This window comes from Panicum virgatum, chromosome 5K, assembly GCF_016808335.1.
Source record: "Panicum virgatum strain AP13 chromosome 5K, P.virgatum_v5, whole genome shotgun sequence".
Taxonomy (NCBI): domain Eukaryota; kingdom Viridiplantae; phylum Streptophyta; class Magnoliopsida; order Poales; family Poaceae; genus Panicum; species Panicum virgatum.
The window spans coordinates 753,642-773,686 of NC_053140.1; the positions used below are offsets into that span (position 1 = coordinate 753,642).

The following is a 20,045-nucleotide window of genomic DNA, read 5'->3' on the forward strand; positions in this document are numbered from 1 at the left end:
CACGGTAATTTTACCATCATGTCATAGGAAAAGGTATGGACGAGATGATTCACGTACGACAAATCGAGACACTACTTTCTGATAACATGTGGTTTCTATGATAAGGAGAAACTTATAACTACTAGAACCACATATTCGATCTAAATGGTGACTCTGTTGACGTTGTATTTGGTGATTGTGGTGGGTCTGATGGAGGCTCTTTTTGAGATCAGCCATCCATGCCAAAGATATTTATGGTATTATGATCCCGGGTGACAGAGCCAACCTTCGATGGATCATAAATTATACACTAAATACTCTGAAACTATATGACTTACTCGGGAGGCTGACACTTACAAGAATAAGATTTTATTACAACACAATACTACACAAGCACATACAACATGCCCTTCTTTAGTGGCTAACCTAGCGCTTACCCTTCTCTCCTAGTACTACCACTTCTCATCTACCATGCTCGTGGATGGATGTCATAGCAAGGGAGGGGGGTCTCCAGTTATGGGCCAAGATGAGACATGATATTTAGACAAGTGTCCCGTTTTAGAGAATTCTCAAACATTCTAATATTTTCTAAATTTATTTATTACTAATTCTAGAGTGCTTCTTAAAAAATATCTTGTTTCAGGTGCTCTGCTGATTAGTCCATTGGACTTGAGTAGCTCCCATCAAGGGTTGGTTCTCCGTTGCACAACCAAACAATACCATTGCCCTCAGGTAGCTTGGAAACTGCACTTGTAAGCTCATCACAGCAATTGGTGTCCTTATAGCTCACACGGTTGCACATAAACCAGATTTGTTGTGATAGTAGCTCAAGCAGTAGAGATGAAAGACACAGACTAGATTGAAGTGGTAACAGTGTGTTTGGAACCACCACTACAAGAAGCTCATGGTTGTTCTTGTCAAAATCTTCAACTTGAGAATTTCTCTGACTAATTATTTCACTGCCTATTAATGGATCACAGTATCATGGCTTGCTGGGGCAATACTCCACTTGATTTCCCCATTAATCTGATCTTGACTGAGCGGCCATGCTTTGTCTGTTGCCAACTATCCAAATACAATTTCATGTCTTGTGTTGCTTCAGCCTTCAGACCTTGACAAAACCCAAAAGATGGTATTGGCCGTAGATCATCTCCTTTAATAGTAATCTTCACCAACATTGGCTGAGGCCATGGTACCGGTAACACATCAAGTCCAAAAATGCAAGCCAAAAGTGTACTAATCGAGGCCACGGATTTTGTGTGACTCTGTTTCCCATAGATTTGACATTCGAGATGCACTCCAAATGCACGGCACCAAGGAAACAACCTCAAAAATTTCCAAGTCAATGCAACAAACAAGTCAAGCGCATAGCACTCGGAGCATTGCCTAGGTGACCGAATCCACAACAGGTGCTCAACTTTTTTCTTGGCTGTTGTTTCCACAAACACTTCATGTGCAAAAACCCACAGAATCTAGCATCATGGAAGGTGGAGAAATGTATGCAAATGGCTTGCTGATGGAACTGCAGGGGTTGAGGAAATAGCGGTGGACGGCCCAGCGAGGAGGTCGTGCTTCAAGGTGTCAAGAGCACCTCCCACGAACGTGTCCTGCTGGAGCAGAGTTTCGTCGAACACCACCTGGGCACCCAAGGAATTGTTGGACAGCATGCTAAAAATCGCCAAATAACTCAACGATGGTGTCGGTGGAGTCGCCATCGACTCGCAGCAAGTCGTCTTGGTGCTCGAAGTCAGTCTGCCCATAGCATGGCCTGCATCAACCGAGGTGGCGGATGGCGTTGGGGAGGCCAAGCTGGTGACCGGCTCTGGGGTCAGGCTAGTGGATGTCGTGCTCGATGACGACGTTGCTCCCTGGAGAGCGGAGGTTGGTGGAGTTGTTGGCGAGGGAAAGTTGATGCCGACAACGCTAGCAGACATGGTGGGCCCGGTTGTAGGCGAAGTAGCCGACGCACCGGTGGTTGGGACTTGCGCCGAGGTCGAACTGAAGGACGCCGATGTTGTGCTTGAGGACGAGGAGGTCGTGCAGCAGGTGGACTTGGGGATGCCGACGACCGTGGTGCAGACGAGACGGGCTTGGGGATGGTACTCATCCTTGCAAGCGCCTCCTCATCTTCTGTAACACGGTGGCATCGATGGCGGTAGACTCCTGGTCGACGGTGGCAGAAGCAGATGGAGCCATAGCACTCTCGGCAGCAAATCGATTCGACATAGATGAACACGGGATCAGCCAACCAAGACGTCACGAAATCAATACAATTTGGAGGAAAAATTCCCCCCAATTCAGCAGCTCTGTATGAAAAATTTTTAGGGGTAATTTGGGGTAGAGGCTTTGGATACCAATTGTTATGGACCTGGATATCTGAGAAGGGAAAGATAGAAGAATTGGAGGATTTTAGGAGAAGAACTCAGCAAGAATAGGAAGAACTCTAGGAAGAACAGAGGGGATTTAATTGCTCAGTTATCTTCTTCAACGATGGATCTTCCTTGCCCTCCAGTAGTACACTTTGGTCTCAGCCCGATACGGAAAAGCCCCCGGCGGCGGCTCCGGCCTGGCTGATTGTGTGTGTGGGTGGGTGGGAGGGGGGAGGAGGGCACAACGGATTAGGTCATCTCTTACTGAGGCTTGGGCCCGAGCACGGCCCCAGTCAGTCAGTCAGTCCCTGCAATAACAGTTGAGTTCCAAGGCGAAGGGTGTATATGCAATGTTTGCATTAGCTACATTTTTGTGGAAGTTGGTGTGCAACTTGGAAGATGGTCAACTAATGTAGCCTAACCATGTTCAAACATACCACCGCGCTATCAAGCCTTTTTATAGTAGCCAACCAATTTTAAGCATCCATCCAAGCCCAAATATTATATAATTATTTTGAGTTAAAAAAAATTGATTAAGAGCAAGTGAAAGGGACATAAGGGCAAGTATATTGCGACGCGTCAGCGATCTCATAAGTTATCTCATGCAAGTTCACATAAATTTTTTTATTATAAGGCAGAAAGAGAGTGGGAAGAGAGAATACGTTGTTGTTTCGCGAGGCAACCGCCTCATAAGCTAAAATTTATGAGTATGAAACCACCTTCTCACCATTGTATAAATTGTTGCCATGCAATTCATAATGTTTTCTTTTTCTGTGTAAAATTATGAAATTATGTACAACTCATTGTATATATTCGTATTAATATGACGTGGCAATGTATGGGACCGCCTATTAGACTAGACTAATGTACCTGCCCTAAAAGGCCATTGCGGGATCCATTAGCACCTAGGTGAGACGGACAGCATATATCCTGGAGTAAATTAGTGCAGCGTATATACAAAGATCCTGCATTCCTGCCTGACTTCCAATTAAAAATAAAAAGATCCGAAGAACAGCAGGGAAATCATCAGGCCCCACCTGACGATGACTTGGCTAAGTTAACAGTATGATGACGGTGTATTAAAGGCTTAAACCACCACCGCCAGCAGCAGCATATGACCGGGCTAGACTTTGCACGCATGACATCCATATCAGCCACGAGCCCTCGGAATTGCTCTACAGATCCGAGTGTATCTCCCACAGCCACGACCATCATCCCAAGCCATGGTACATGATGCTCAAGTATTCTTTATCCACTGTCCCACAACACGCATAGAGATTAGAACCACTTAGCAAAAGCTGCATATATTTATGAGGTTCAGAATACACTTGCTGTAGTGTATGTTATACTGATCAACATCGGTTCCGTCTGCCGAGGGGAAGAATCTCTCTCGGCACTCCGCTACATGACATGATGCATCCCTAACATATTCTACTTACATTGAGCAAGGAAGTCCCAGCAGCAGGTCCTAGAAATCAATTATCACGAGACGAGCTATCCACAAAAGCTTTTCCTACAGCTAGGCGACCCTTGTTTCTACTACTTGCAGAGACTCGTCACCTCTATCATCTCCGCCTTAGGAGTTACTTACTACTACCTCTACCTGCAGCAGCCTTCAATGCCTCTCACACTGCTGCAGGTCGGTTCTTCTTCAACTTCTCGACAATGAACCTCCTTGTGTCGGCGCCCTTCACATTGAATTCCATCAGAAGATCTTCGTACAGCGTCTTCAAGCTTGTGTTGAACGTGATGCGTCTTGTTGGAGGGTTTGCCTTTACCGCTCCTGGCTTTGGTGCATTGCTGCTACTGCTGGATGCTCCTGCATCACTGCTTTTGCATTCTGACTCCTCCTCTGGCACTACTGAACCAACATCATTACCCTCCATGTAGTACTTGCATGCTGCAAGAATGGTATGCCCATGCACCCGGAAGTGCCCGGCAACAAGGTCTGCAAAGTGCTGGAAGGCGCCACAAGGCAAAAACGGATCAGTTCGGCTAGAAAACAGCAGAAACCAAACTTCTACTTTGCTGCACCAGTAAAATTATGAGTTACCTCTGGAGGCCTCCGAAGGGAGTACAACATCGTCCTGCATGAGTACAGAAAGGTATTGTCGTTATACTCCAAAGCATTCCGCTGTCCATGTGGAGTGTTGGCAGAGGCCTCATATCCTGGCTCATTGTAATATGGCTTCTCATTCAAAATGAGAGCTTGAATGGAGACAAGAACCTGTAACAAGGTTGATTGAGCTGGATTCCACTTCTCACAACCTTTACCACTCCAGGTACCAAGCAGGCTAAGGCATACTTTTCCACAGTTATACAAGTTTGGATTTATCCGAAGGCCTCCAGAGTGGTAGTGTACCAACTGCAAACCCCATCAGAGACAAATATTTCAATAAAATGTGAAAAACATTATAAATAATAAAAAGCATGCCAAAGCTTTGGAATATACCGGAGGGCCAGAAGGATAAGAAGAGGGAATGTGAACATCAAAGAAGAAAAGACCATCATGGTAGGGTGTTCCCTTAGGTCCAATAATCGCAGCCCTAAGAAGGTCTATTCTATCTTCGGCAACCCGGACATAAATAGATGCTGCACAAAAGAAAATCATCAGAATCTATACCTCTAAGATAAGAAAAATAGACTGAAACAATTCTACAAATTAACAAGAGTGCTGTGAAAATAGGATACTAAAAGCCTACTATCACTTCCAAAATCACGGCAATAGCTTCTACAGACGAATTGTGCAATAATTTGAGGCACAAAGATGTGACACACCAGTCATTAAAGCGCTTCATAACAATGAGACACAATGATCTATCATAAGGAAGGATTTACATAGATGTTAAGCAGTGGAGATAGAATTAAATAACAGCACCTAATTCATTCCTTATAGCTCTAAACAAGATTGAAAACCAAATATCTGACAAAAGGGAACTGGATGAGGTTACTTTGCTAAAGGGTAACTCTCGAAATATTTTATTTGCCTGTAAACATCTGTTTCAATCTAGTCCATGGCAGTGCAATGAAAATAACTATAAACGAGCACATGAAGGACGCTGTCAACCCTTATCGGAATGCAACTAGTAACTCCAGGTATGCTATGAACCCTAGTTCATTTGGGGATAGGGAGGATAACCATTGCCAGGAAGATGGCCGGGCAAAGTCGGCGTGGAGGGAGACTAGAATATTTGGGGGATTTGGATTGTTTGTTCTTTCTTCATTTGCTTGATTAAAAGAGATACAATCCCATCCTTATATAGATGGGCTGACTTGACTCTTAAGAAACCCTGACTTAACCCTTAAGAAACCAATCTCTAAATTTAAGGAAATAACAAACCAATCTAATATAATCTTTCCTACTATCTGAGATCTGTTACTGTTCACGACGTGAACAGTACTTCCTACCCATGACAAGGTAGTGCAGTTTCAACCCTGGCTGAGAATCCCAGTGTCATGCAGCACAGGTAGGATTGTTTTGTCTCCTCATTGAGTAGACGTGAGCCTAACAGACAGATCTTATTCAAATCAACAAAATAATCTTATATCAAACTTATTGCTTATTCGAACTAATCGACTTTTGGGTAACTTGATGAAGGTAACTGATCTCTAAACCTGGGCTGGGGAAGCAATGGTGGACATCGGCTATATATATGGTCACACAAGAAGAAAGCATTTTGAATGTTGATGTTGCCCCCAATGTAATGAAGTATGGTTGGTTTAAACTTTAAAAGGGGGGCATAGTAAGCACTAAGAAAAAGAACCTCGCCTATTCTGCTCATAGCTAACCTGGTAGATCCTTCTCCAGAAGTTTCCAGTCATGTTGAACTCTCTTTGACCAGGCTCTGGCTGGCTGAAACAATGTTACATGCAAGAATAGGTAAGTGCCCAAAAGAAGTAGTACAAATCAAGAGCAGATACTAGTTGAGCATGTCACCTCTCCCTCAGAATTTTTAGCAAAATGGTGGTCAGAGAAATTTTGAACAGTGTCAAACTGCTTGAACTGCTTATATTTATCTGCATTCTCATCTGCAGTATTTGATTTAGATGGCTCCTCAGCTTCTTCCTTGGCTGCAATTTTCTGCAGCCATGGTACAGTAGCCTCCACACCTGGAGGCAGATCTAAATCATCAAATTTATCAGCAAGATGCTGATTAAAGTCAGCTTCGTCAAACTCATAATCATCTTCATCATAGCCATCGCCATCATCATCACAGTCGTCCTCCATATAGTAATCTTCTTCTTCTACGATTTCTCCAGAGTTAAGATCCTGAGGTTCTGGTTCAGAGATTTGTAAAGAGCTACTTGTGCTGGACGAACCCTGCAAAACAGTATAGATTAGTCAATAATAATAATTATAATAACAGGTAATTAAAAAAGCATGAAAAGGACATGTAGAGTGATTTCTTCCGCAATCTGGGATCGTATATTTAGTTAATTGTGTGAAGCAATGGGTAACATAAAAAATCTGAACAATAATGCTTCCAGCCTTAAATGGATTCACAGAGAGGCCAAAACGAACACTGTTATTCCACTATTGCTATTCACACTGCATTGGACAGACTGTAAAAATCCCTCTGCGGCCTCAATAAAGTAACAGCAGAAAGACCTCTCTTTGACACAGTGGCGGGCACAAAATCACCAATAGATACGGTACAATGTTGAGACACAGGAAAGTGCCAGCGCATCCCAATCGAGCCAAATTATGAGTGGCATTGCATCAATCAACCCAGGATTGGCTCGAGAATGGCAGATCACACCCCAGTCGTACAATATCCCCAAGCAATTCACGCTAAGGAAGCACGGAACCCACCCTGGATTGTCGCCCCCAAAACCCAAACCCTAGTAGCAAGACGAAAGAAAGAAACCCTTGGGGACGAGAAAACCCCAATCCGGACCCCGAACCAAACCCTAAAAGTGAACCCCAAATCCGGCCTGGGAAAAAAGCTCGCCGTAGACGAATCGATCAACTCGGAAGGGAAGGGGGAACGCCGGCGCGATTGGGCGGGACAGGAAACAGGCGAGCGGGTGGTCACCTGGCATCGCTGGCGCTTCTGCTGCTGCGCGGCGCCCCAGGCGACGGCGTCGGCGGCGCGGCACGACGAGGAGCTCCCCTGCTGCAGGCCGCAGTACCTGCAGGCGCCGAGAAGCCAAGGCGATCATACATACATAATCGGGAGGAAATCCCCCAAAAGAAGAGGGAGAGGAAAAATCTTTTCCCCCGTCCGCGAGGAATAGAAACCGCGGCGGCGTGGAGGTGACGTACTCTGCGTCCATGGCGGCGGCGGCGGCGGGCAGCCCGGGGGGTGGGCGGGGCGATCGACCAGACCGATCGATCGATCGATGGAACGGAGGAGGAAAGGGAAGGGGCGGCCAAATCGTCGCCGATTTATTTATTATATGCAGGCTGCGTCATAGTCCCGCTCAGCCACGCCAGCGGAAGCGCGGCGCAGCCGATGACGTGTGGGGCCACGCGACGGAGAGTCTCCTTTAGGGCCCACAGGTCAGAGGCTCAAGCGCGTGACGTTGGCAGACAAGGCGACGGCGATCTGGTTCCAGGCGGAGGGAAAGGGGGGTGTTGTTGGCCCGACCTGTCAGTGAAACAGCGGAACTCTTCAGGATCTTCTGTGGCTGAGTCCCATGGTGTGTGGTTAGTTACAGGCACTAGAAAAATACTGCCCCGTTGGCGCCCCGAGAGGCCCATATATATATATATATATATATATATATATATATATATATATATATATATATATATATATATATATATATATATATATATATATATATATATATATATATACACACACACGGCAGCGCTATTCTACACCTAGGGTGTAGAATACCATTCTACACCCAGCTATCCCATACATCCCACCACTTGATCCCACCCATCCTCAAACTATCCAGCTTCTATGTTTCGCGAGCACGAGCCGCGAGCGCGTGGAGCGCGCGAGCGGCGAGTGCGAGCCGTTCCTGGATCGGCGGCGCGCAGGGCGGCGGGCACGGCCCGAGCACGGAGCAGTAGTGGCGCAGCCCCGAGGGGAGCGGCGGCGGCACGCTCTGCACAGGAGCGGCCAGCAGCAGTGCCGCGGTCAAGCAAGAGCAGCAGGGATGTCGGGAGCGGCACACAGCCAGCGGCTACGGCGGCCTCGCACGGCGAGTGGATCACGGGTGGCAGCTGCGGGGTGTGCGTGACGAGGCGCTAGCAGCGCACGAGGTGCGGCCTAGTAGTAGTGGCGCGAGGAGCAGCGTCGTCGCCAGTGAGGGGCGGCGGGAGGAGCCGTGCGGCCACCTAGCAGCGCCTATCAGGGGGGACCAGGTTGCGCGCCGCAAGCGGCAAAGAGAGCAGAGACCAGAGCGCGCAGCGGCCAGCTGCTTGGCAGGTGGCGGCTTGATCGAGTAGCAGCGGCAGCGAGGGGGCCTCACGCCTTCTTCTCCGTGGAGCAGATTAGGAATTCGAAAATTACTGAACCTCCTGCTTGGATTCGATAAAATTACTGAAGCACTCGCCATGCATCTTCTCTTAGTAATTGTGTTACTACAACGCAGTCCACGGCCTTCCCCAAAAATCACTATTATTACTGAAAACGCTAAAAACATGTCATTGATTTTGTTTAATTATCATGTTATATTGAATTCATGGTCGTTACTGAGTTACTGATGATTTCATGAATTACTGGAATACTAAAATTACTGATATACCATGTCTATTTATTTTTATGAAACAAAAAAGTACATTGCTGATGATCTCTTGTATTATCGGATTACTGGTCATGATATGCTCCTAAAAATACTGGTTGTATTGGAAATCCCTATTACTGAATCTAAGCATGCACATGGTGTGTTACTGAAAGAAACGAATCACCAAAAACTTGAGATTAATAGAAAAAAATGCATAAAACTAGTAATCCTAAAAATATTTATAAGCATTTGTGGATCTGCATGAGAAAATACTAAATATCTGGAAGGTATACCATTGTTGGTTGCAAAAAAAATTGGACATAGGTTTTTCGTGTTGCTTAGTAGACGGTCTAAGAAACATAACAAGGAAGAATGTGCGAGAATTACATTGCTCATTGGAGGGGAAACACAAGGCAAAAAGTTGTGCTAGAATAACAGGGGATGTAGGCGTGCCCTTTTTACACGCATTGTGCTTCAATATAACTACAAGCGCGTCCCTACACCGCGTATAAAATGCGTATAAGGGCGCATAAGGTGAAGACCCAACTATGATGAATCCAGTTGACACCATACATGTGAGCCATGTCCTCTACCCCAACGTTTTAAGCGTCCTACCATACATGCAAGCCGTGTCCAACACCTCAATGTTTTGAACGTCCTATGCAGTATTGGTCAACATATATTACTGGATTACTGAATATTTATACTATGATTCTGGATTATTGAATCCAAGACATGTGCACAAGCATTACTGGATTCACAAAATATTTATGGATTTGCTTGATAAATTGTAAAAAGAATTACTAGGCCTGAGTGTATTGAATAACTGAATCTGCATATACATAAAAAATACTGAATTGAAATATCACCACATTATTGAACCCAAACGAATGTACAAAATTATTAGATGAATTACCAAATCTACATATACATAGGTATTGTTGGATGAACATATGCATATGCATTACTAGATAACTGAAACTGTGCTTGAAATCAAACATGTAAATGGTTGTTACAAGAAAATGATTCCCTCAAAACATGAGAAATTACTGGAAGTGCATAATACTGAATAACAGATTCTCTATATTACCAAAATCCAAGCATATATATATATATATAGAGTCGCCGGTGGGCATGGATAGTGGGTATGGATAACTGGAAATACTGAATAATTGGATGTCAATCGAAGCATGTACATGGTGTATTACTGGAAAAAACCATTCATCAAGAATCTAAGAAACAGCTGAAAAAAAGTACATAATACTGAACAGCTAGTTCCCAGAATTACTGAATCCAAGGATATACATGTAGTTGGTCGGTAACTACGCATATGTACACATATTAGTTATGATTATCTATCTCATGCAGCCTCCAAAATACAAAAAGTCTTCAAGAAAAAACATGAAGCATTTTTCTCTTCACTTGGAGCCCTCTCCCCTTGTGAAGTTCAGTACTATCACTGTCATGTGCATGAGGTGACAGAGTTGGAAAGTCATGCCATGCCCACATAAACCTGCCACCAGAAACTCTGAAAAGATCATTGACAAAAACAGAGCATGCCCACATAAACCTGCCACCAGAAACTCTGAAAAAATCATTGACAAAAACAGAGCAAGAACGCAGGATACTGAATTACTGGGTTACTGCTTTACTAAGAGTAACTGAATTACTACATAGATATTACGGGGTTACAGAGAATTACTGCAAAAAATACGCTAGTAAATCTCGGGTATCGAGGGATTACTGATATTTGTATGTATTACTGAATTACTGGAGACATACAGTAAGCAAGGGCGGTAGGATGGCCCCATATCCGACAGAATTGGGGTTTAGTTCTTTATCATCAAGCATCAGTAATGAAAAAAATAACAAAACCTAAAAAAATACTGATACTAAATCCTAACAAAAACAACTAGCCAAAAATTACTGATACTAAATCCTAACAAAAACAATTAGCCTAACTAGCCAACATGGAGCACAGTTTAGAGCATTGATATATTCAGTAAGCGACGACAAAAAATGGGCATGTGATTTTGGATATTGAACATTACTCCCGCTATTCTCACCTCAAGTTGTCAACATCATTGCTTGCTTAACTACTAGCTTGATGTGATCAACATGTCTCCATTTTCAACATACCGCGAGAAAACCTAGAACACATATATCAGTCAAATATTGTGCAGATGATTCAGTAATTAGCATATTCAATCTATGTTGAGTGGCTGGCTCTAGATGATTCATGAGATGATTGAGCTCAGTAGTTTTTTTTAAAATTTCTCAGTAGTTTTAGTTACTGAGCTCTATTTCAATATCATGTAGTTCGATAGTCTAGTATTTCATTACTGAACTACTAAACTACGTACTCTGTTCAGATCATCAGTGCTCAGGAAAATAAAAAAATACAGGACTAACTACTAAACCTAACAAAATTATTGATAGTCTGATACTACTGCCCTAACTAAATTTTGAGCATCAACATTTAGTAATTGCCAACAAAAAAGTGGTGTAGGGAATATTACTGAGCTTATAGCGTCGAAATATTCTGTAATCGCAAACAAAAATGGGCATGTGAACTTGGATATTAAGCATTATTCCCACTATTTTTATGAATTTATGAGTGTCGTTGATTGCTTAATGACTAGCTTGGTGGGATCAATTTATGATACCAACTAAACTTACTGAACAATTTATGATACCAACGACTTAACACATCAAAAATACTGAAATACCACCTACTACTGAACTGATCGAGCCTAACAAAAAAAAGAGCAATTGTACATGAGCAGCTAACAAGCTACTGGACTAAAGATGAACTATTGTACTAACTAATCAGCTCATCATAACCATTCAGTAATCACAAAAAAATATGGTGTTGGGAATATTATTGAGTCTAAGAAAAAAACCATGGTAATATTGACCTAACAAAAAATTATTAATACTATATGCTGACACAACTACTAGACTAACTCAAAGCATCAATGTTCAGTAAAATAATTGAGAGAAAAGAGAGAGTTCATGCGCAACTTGAATTGAACAAAAGACCTCTTCTTGTACCATATAGACATAGAAAATACAATTACCATGTGCTGGAATTATCAAAATACTGAGCCTAAAAAATACTGACAGAAATACTGGACTAACTACTAGGTTCGTACGAGAAAAGTAGTATGCACTTACCTCCTGCCAGCGGTGAAGAAAGACTCTAACACTCGATGGAGAACAACGGGCGCTGTCGTCGTCCCTGCAGGTGAAGGAGGGAGCTGCACGTGATCCGTGCGCCGGGGTAGGACGAGGGGCGCTAGGAAGCAGGGCTCGCGCTTGCTGCGTTCCACTGTTGCCGCACCCTCACCGTCGTTCCGCCGCTGCCGCACGGCTGCCGCTGTCTCATCCCGCTCGCGGCGACCGTGTTTCCTCGCCAGTGCCGTGTGCGCGAAGAGCACAGTGTGTGCTGCGGGGCTGCGGGGTGTGGGGGGATCTCGCGCGCCTGCTGTTGCCGCCGGCCGCCCTCACGCCTGCAGATCCTGCCGCCGCCGGCGAAGGCGAAACTAAGGGGAAAATGTATCGGGTTTGGGGCAACCGATCGGGATTGTGGGGGCTGGGGTGGGTTTGCTAGTGCGGGCGTGTGTAGGCTTTAGCCGGTCCATGGGCGGGTTGGGCCATCATGAGGGCGCACGGGTGGGCTCAGGAGCGCGGGTGTAGGTTACGAAGGTGGGCTGTCTGGTTGGTTGGGTGTAGAATGCTATTCTACACCTAGGGTGTAGATTAGCATATATATATATATATATATATATATATATATATATATATATATATATATATGGTTATAAAGTTTTATTGCTGGTTCGATCAAATTTAATTTGGGTTGTTAAATATATGTGTGTGAGGTGTAGACTGTTGAAATATGTGTACGGATCGTCCATGCATTCGTAGCGAGAAAGTTTGTATGTGGCAGTCATTATAGGTGTCAATGCTGTGGTATATGCAGTGTGTAAATGTGCAAGGCGATTAAACCCGTCATAGATACACATTAAGGAGGTTGATTTCGCAAAACTCTAGGGGGTTTTCTGTGAATTTGATGTTCGTCGAGTGCAGATTGGTTTCGCCAAGGACCAGCGGGGTTTTTTTTCATAAAGTTGCTATCAATAGAGTGCGTGTCGATTTCGTTGAAGTTCAGGTTGTCTTTTGTTGATATTCACAAAGACCGGGGGCTTTTTTTTGTAAAATTGCCATCCATGGACTGCGGGTTGATTTCACCAAAGGTCCAGGGGTTTTTCGCCAAATTTACATCCCCAGATCATCCATGCATCCGTAGTGAGAAAGCTTGTATGTTGCAGTCATCATACGTGTCAATGTTGTGGTATATGCAGTGTGTAAATGTGTGAGGCGATTTAACCCGTCACCAATATACATTAAGCGGGTTGGTTTTACAGAAGTCTTGGGGTGTTTTCTGTAGATTTGTTGTTCGTGGAGTGCAAATTGATTTCACCAAAGCTCATAGGTGTCACAGAACAGTCCAAATAATACCAATCAAGTGCAATAATTAACACTTAAACTCAATCCAGAATTATTGCACTCAACCAGTACAATCAGACCGCCTGCTGTAACCAGGATCGATTACACAGGAACTCTCGCCAAAAGACGAGCACAGATGATTACCGGCAATAAAAGCGTTCAAAGCCATTTACAACCCGAGTTTATAACAGAAGTATCAACTTAATCTACAGTAAGTGTTTACAAGCCAGTTTTATAATTCAAACCTCAGAGTTCAAACGCAGCGGAAAGTAATTTAGAGTTTAAAAAAAGCTTCAAAATACACTACGATAGATAACGTCGACGACAGAAGACGAGCTTCACATCTTGCCCACTGATGTGAGGCTCACCTGCCCAAACTTCACGGAGAAGACGGGACCCACTCGACCGACCAACCAGGAGAAAGTGGTTGACCGATCCACGAGGCGCAGATCTCCTCGAAGTCCTCCGGAACGCATCCTGCTAAAATATATTACAACAACAAGCCTGAGTATTCTAATACTCAGCAAGACTTACCCGACTATTGGTATATACTTAGCCGACTCCTAGTATGCAAGGCTTTTGGCTCTGGGGTTTATTTTGCTGGAAAGCGACTAATAGTGGATCCTTACTTTCAATATTTTAGCTCAAGTTTAACGTAACCAGTACCAACTAGGTTTGCATACATATCTAGAGTAAGCATGATATATCATATTAATCATTCCATCATATCATCATCATTCCATTCTCATTCTAATTCTTTACTACGATGTGACAAAGAGATCAAGACTCTCATAACCGCGAGTCATGGCGAATCGATCAGATTTAACCTTGCAAGGTGGGCCTAACCAACACCGCACGTATATGCCCCGTCGGGCTATACACACCAACCCTTCACATATTCACACCGAATAGCCAAACTGCCCTGCGACCCGGGACTGCTAGCTCCACCGATACCAACGAAGGGTCAGCCATGAGTTTCTATACTAGCTCCACTGGTGAAGACAGTATCAAGTCCGCCTACCGGTGCGCATATGGTACTGAGCTTACCGGTTTCGACTACCTCCTACTTCCGGCATGTGGTTAGTACTGTTCAATCCTCGATCAACACTGCCAACAACGGTACGGTCCTCAATCGACACAGGTGGAGGCTTACTTTCCATCCATTCCATATCCATAACCAATTCATCTCCGCCCGGTCTCCATTTTTCCTTTCTTTTCTAAACAATTCATTCTCCAGTAACTTTTCCATAAGTAACAAGACCTATCTCTCGCGAGTGACAGGAATCACTCGGCTTCTACTGGGTTCCTAATTAGCAAAGCATTTCTAACGGTGCATGTATACTAGTAGAGACTCATAGGTACCTAGGGAGAAACATGCATACTAGGGTTTCATTCAACTCCTAGAAAACTTAATGCGCAATATTTAAATAATAACATTGAATACTGAAAATAGAGGTTATGCTCCGGGGCTTGCCTGGGATTAACACTAAGTCAGTGTTAGTAGAAACAAGGCCTTGGGCCCTTCCGACCTTGGGTCGGGCCTTCAGTTGCTCCAGCTTGATAGCATCTCTGGCCCAAGCATGACTCAAGTCGGGACTTCCATCTTCTGGATCGGCCCACTAGTACACCATCTTCTAGCTCGGCTTCAACTTTGTCCTTTAGTTCCACGTGTCGCACATCTAGCGTACCTAGATGATATGCAACGATGCAAATGCAATGCGATTAAAGGAAAGACATGACTGAGCAATCATTTATCGAGTAAACACAACAAACAAACTCAAAAGCCAAAAGGGTTGGTGCTGCAATAAGAGAATTCAGGTTCAATTTATTTTAGCCTAAAGTATCTCCTATAAAGGAAAGCTACTAGTTCACTTAGGAAGATTAAGCATTACGAAGATTAAGGATCCGCCTAGAGCCAAAAAGAAGTAGCTATGGACTTAAATTATTAGCAAGCAAGCATAAACATAGTACACAAACCAAGAACACTCTGAACCTAATAGGGTTAGCATGATTTACAGGAACTGCATGCTTTTGAATTAACAGGACCACAGATATTGAGAGATAGCTTATACAGGCATTAAACACGATTAAGACAAAACCTCACCAATTGCTAAACGAACAACACGTTGAACATTTTAACTAGGCACTACAGGTGACCACAAAGCTAAACCAATTGGTTGCAAAATTTAGCATGCTACTAACTTCAATTACGCATTTACAAGTTACAAAAGGATTTATTCTAGCATAAGAAAAACTACACAAGGCATAAAAGAAATAAAGCAAGTGATAGCTACATTAATCAAGTTTAAATTATACAAGCAGTTATACTGAGTTATACTGAGTTCCAGGGCTCAAACTTTACTGTCATGATTATGTACTCAAGGAAAAGTTCTAGTAAAAAATATTATATTTTTCCAGGCATAGAAATTATTTTCCCTGATTTAATGTAGTTTTCCTTAACAAAAATCATTAGGTCTAGTTAGGCATAACTAAAAATTCTCAAACTTTTTCTATAGCAATTAGGAACCAAATTAAAGGTACTGCAAAAGTTTTAACTCACGGAACACAGTATAACACCCTGAACAAAAAGATCAAATCAAATATGGCATAAACAAGGATTCAATTAAAACTAAAGCTAAACATGAGAAATGATCATGAAATTGTTACACTCACACTAGATTCACATGTACATACTACCATAAAAAATTTCATGGTATAACATGGCTCCAAACATTAGTTATTAAAAAGGTAAGAACAACTAGTCTTTATGCACTATTAAACATAAATCTATTTTTGCAGCAAAATATTCTAACTAAAACATGTCATTTTATGGTTCCAGAGGGTAGAGATTTTGATAAAGATTCCAAAAAGTCCTTATTTGCCTTTTTAGGATTTTTCTATGATTTTTAATTGAATTTCCAAGTTTACTGCAAAAATGTAAAAACAAAATTAGATATTATGTTTAAGTCCCTAGATTTGTAGAAAACCCCCTGGAAAGATTTGGGACCTTCCAATCCGGCCTTTGGAAGCAGATGGGGGCCTAGATTTGGCCGGATTGGAAGCAGATGGGGGCGGTGCGGGCCGGCTTCCGGCGAGCTCGCTCACCGGCGGCAAGGGCCTCGGGGTGGAGGAGGTAGAGGGGACCTAGAGCTACCTCTGGGTGGTTTCGGAGCGAGCTGAGGTGGCCAGAAGAGGGCACACTGGCGAGGACAGGGGACGGCGGTGGTGGTCCACGGCGGCGGCGGCGCTCCGGCATGGTTGGGCGGTGGTGGCTGGGCCTACGAGCATCAGCGGGCGACGGGGAAGCTCGCTAGCGGGTCAGTGGGGGCAGAGGGGGGTCGTACAGGGGAGCTCCGCGGCGAGCTCGGCGGGGGCGGCGGCCATGGCGCAGGCGGCGGCGCCTCTGGAGCAGGGAGAAGCTGGGGCACGGTTCCTAGCAGTGAGAGGGGTGAGGGGAGGGTGCTAAGGCTTTGCTTCGGAGTAAATCAGGCGGAGGAGCGCTGGGCAGAGGAGGGCACTGGAAGGAGCAGCGCTCGGCCGGTGATGGCGTGCGGCCAGGCGGAGTGGCGAGGCTCTGGGCACAGGGGAGCCCGAGCTCTGGCTCTAGCGCGATGAGAGGAAGAGGCGAACTCGGGTTTGGCGTCGTGAACCAATGAGGACAGCTTGAGCGGAGGCGAGGGCAGTGGCACGGCGACATGTGGACACGGATGTCGAGAGCTGCGACGGCATTCGGCGGCGTGTCGCGCGGAGGGGTGCTGGGACGCGTGGCAGCCGCGCGAGGTGCCAGAGCGGAGCGGTTTAGGGCGAAACCAGGGGCGCGCGAGGTGGATTGGATGGTGGCGCGGCGCGTGTCCGGCGGCGCCGGCGTGCGGCGGCGAACGGCGTGAGGGACGTAGAAAACAGAGGAAAGAGAGAGATGGAGTGACGGCAGTTTTGTAAATAACTCGAAGTTCAAAATTTCATTTTGTAAACTCAATTTTTCTCCATTTTCATGGCCTCAAATGAAAAACTTTTGAATACGAAAGTTGTTCAAAATTTTGAGATCTTCAACTTTTATTTTAGGCAAAACTTCATTTGAGATTTGGTTTGAAAGTTAAATTTGAATTCTGGACGATTGTGCATAATTGCCATATTCCAGTTTAAAATTAAATTTTCTTCTTCACTTTTTTATAGAAACTTGAAAATATTTGAACATAAAAGTTGTCCCACATTTAAAATGCTACAACTTTGATTTTTGGGAAGAATTTCATCTGAACTATATTTGAGAAATTATTTTAAAGGCAGATTGGTTTGAAATTTGAAGATAGTTTAAATCTTTAAAAACCATGATTCAATGCTAATGATGATGTTAAACACATGATTAATACCAATTATTGGTAATTAACACCTAGGGTGTTACAATAGGGTTTTATGTGGAACGACGTAGATAAAGTGCGGATTGATTTTATTAGAGTTCAGTTTTTTTTGTTTGAAAAACTATAGTAAGCCCCACATATAATTGGTTCTATGGGCCCCACATATGGTGGGACCCACTTGTGGGTCCTGTGGGTCCATAGTGGGGCCCAATTGTGGGACCCACATTGTCGGGTCCTACGGGCCCCACGGTGGGGCCTACATGTGGGACCCATGTCCACAGGTCCCACATATGGGGTCAAATGCTCTAGAATTGTTTCTGGTCGTTGGATCGACCGATCCGACGGCCCATACATTTTTGTCGATGTGGCCACCTCCTGGTGCAAGGAAATCCACTCCCTCCGTCCCAAAATAAATACAATTTTATGGTTTAAAATTTATCCCACAAAGAATACAATTTTGACCAAACAACCACAAAAGACAAGAGTCTCCGGAAACTTTTTGTACAAAAGACAAGTCAAAGTCTAGATTTTTCTTACAAAAGACAAGGGATAATTTGGTAATCTGTATCTAGCATTGGTTTTTGTGTTTGGTCCTAAAATTATATTTATTTTGGGACGGAGGGATTAGATAGATTGGCCTGGCAGTCTGTCTGGTGCCACGGCTGACAGCAGTGGTGCCATGCTCTGGGCCGGTCAACGAAAGTACTGCAAGGCTATGTTGCATGATCCAAACGCAGCAGTGTGCTGGGGGTGTTTCCGTGTTTGGCAACCCTGGCCACATCGATCAGCAAAAGCCTTTTCGACAGGAACAAGTAGTCAAGAGAGGTCGCAGCCGGGTCGGGGTCGGTCGCAGCGGCAAGCCGCCAAAGAGTTGAGGTACTCCAGGGCCTGGTTACCAAAGGATGCTGGAAGCAGTACTGGGTCCCGTTTAGTTTCTAAAAAAATTATATAACCCGTCACATCGAATCTTCAGACACATGCATGAAGCATTAAATGTAGTTGAAAAAAATAATTAATTATACAGTCTAACTGATTAGCACGAGATGAATTTTTTAAACCTAATTAGTCCATGATTGGACATTATTTGTCAAGTAACAACGAAATATGCTATAGTGCCAAAACCCAAACTTTTTCACCAACTAAACACATCCTTGGCATTGCGTAGCAATTTTTTATTTAGCTCGGTGCGAAGAAAGGTGAAGCTTGTTCTTAGGCCGGCCACAGTGTGGAGCGATGCCCTAAAAAATAGTGGGCCCCACAGAGGTAAAACGGGCACCACTATACCGAAGCTGCAGCGTGAGCAAGATTCCCAGAATCCCAGCGATGCTATCTTTGAGCTCTGGCCCACGGGAAATAGAAAAGCACTGGAATTCTGCTGGAGAAGGAGCGATGCCCTAAAAAATAGTGGGCCCCACAGAGGTAAAACAGGCACCACTATACCGAAGCTGCAGCGTGAGCAAGATTCCGTGAATCCCAGCGATGCTATCTTTGAGCTCTGGCCCACGGGAAATAGAAAAGCACTGGAATTCTGCTGGAGAAGGACAGCGCCAGATAGCACGTGGCCGTGTCGGGGTGGCTCCTACGTTTCTGGCATCGGTGAATCTACATGCACCAGTTCCTACTTTTCTGACGTCACTTTGAGTTGGCATTACTATCCACAGAGTGTGGAGTGATGTCCAAATCTTCTCTCTTTTTTGGACATCACTCAAAACACACACTGTGGAGTATGGCTGGGCATATTACCCGAAACCCGAACCCCGAACCCGAAAAACCCGAGCCCGAACCCGAAGAACCCGAGCCCGAAAAACCCGATCCCTACTTCGGGTTTCAGACCACGGTACCCGAAATTATTATGGGTAAATCGGGTAGCAGGTCACGGTACCCGAACTACCCGAATAACCCGAAAATCCGCCCAACCCATGTACTTCCATTCAACCCAGCCCACTAATACACCAAGCCTCAAAACTTCCAGCACCCAGTCCCCAAATCTGAGTACCCGCACCTGCAGCCCCCACGCAAGCCCATCTCCAGCACCCCCACGCAAGCCCCACGCAGGAACATCCAGAGGCGGCGACGGCCTCCAGCCTCCTCGAGCGACGGCGCCGCGGACGGGAGGTGGCGCGGGGCGTCCTGCGCTAGGCGATGG

At 44.6% G+C, this 20,045-nt stretch overlaps 1 protein-coding gene and 1 long non-coding RNA gene across 2 annotated transcripts; both read right to left on the reverse strand.

Moving 5' to 3' along the window:
- Nucleotides 1-3,626: 3,626 nt before the first annotated feature.
- LOC120705487 (putative ubiquitin-conjugating enzyme E2 39) lies at nucleotides 3,627-7,718 on the reverse strand. Its single transcript, XM_039989831.1, has 7 exons — nucleotides 7,615-7,718; nucleotides 7,385-7,481; nucleotides 6,286-6,669; nucleotides 6,138-6,201; nucleotides 4,801-4,940; nucleotides 4,402-4,713; nucleotides 3,627-4,306 (listed from the first exon to the last, which is right to left on the reverse strand). The coding sequence occupies exons 1-7, from the start codon at nucleotides 7,623-7,625 to the stop codon at nucleotides 3,974-3,976; spliced, it is 1,341 nt and encodes a 446-aa protein (XP_039845765.1). The 5' UTR covers nucleotides 7,626-7,718; the 3' UTR covers nucleotides 3,627-3,973.
- A 2,561-nt stretch (nucleotides 7,719-10,279) lies between these two features.
- Nucleotides 10,280-11,494, reverse strand: LOC120710397. The gene is made up of 2 exons (XR_005689883.1): nucleotides 11,099-11,494; nucleotides 10,280-10,545 (listed from the first exon to the last, which is right to left on the reverse strand). It is a non-coding gene; the product is annotated as an uncharacterized LOC120710397 (long non-coding RNA).
- Nucleotides 11,495-20,045: the final 8,551 nt, after the last annotated feature.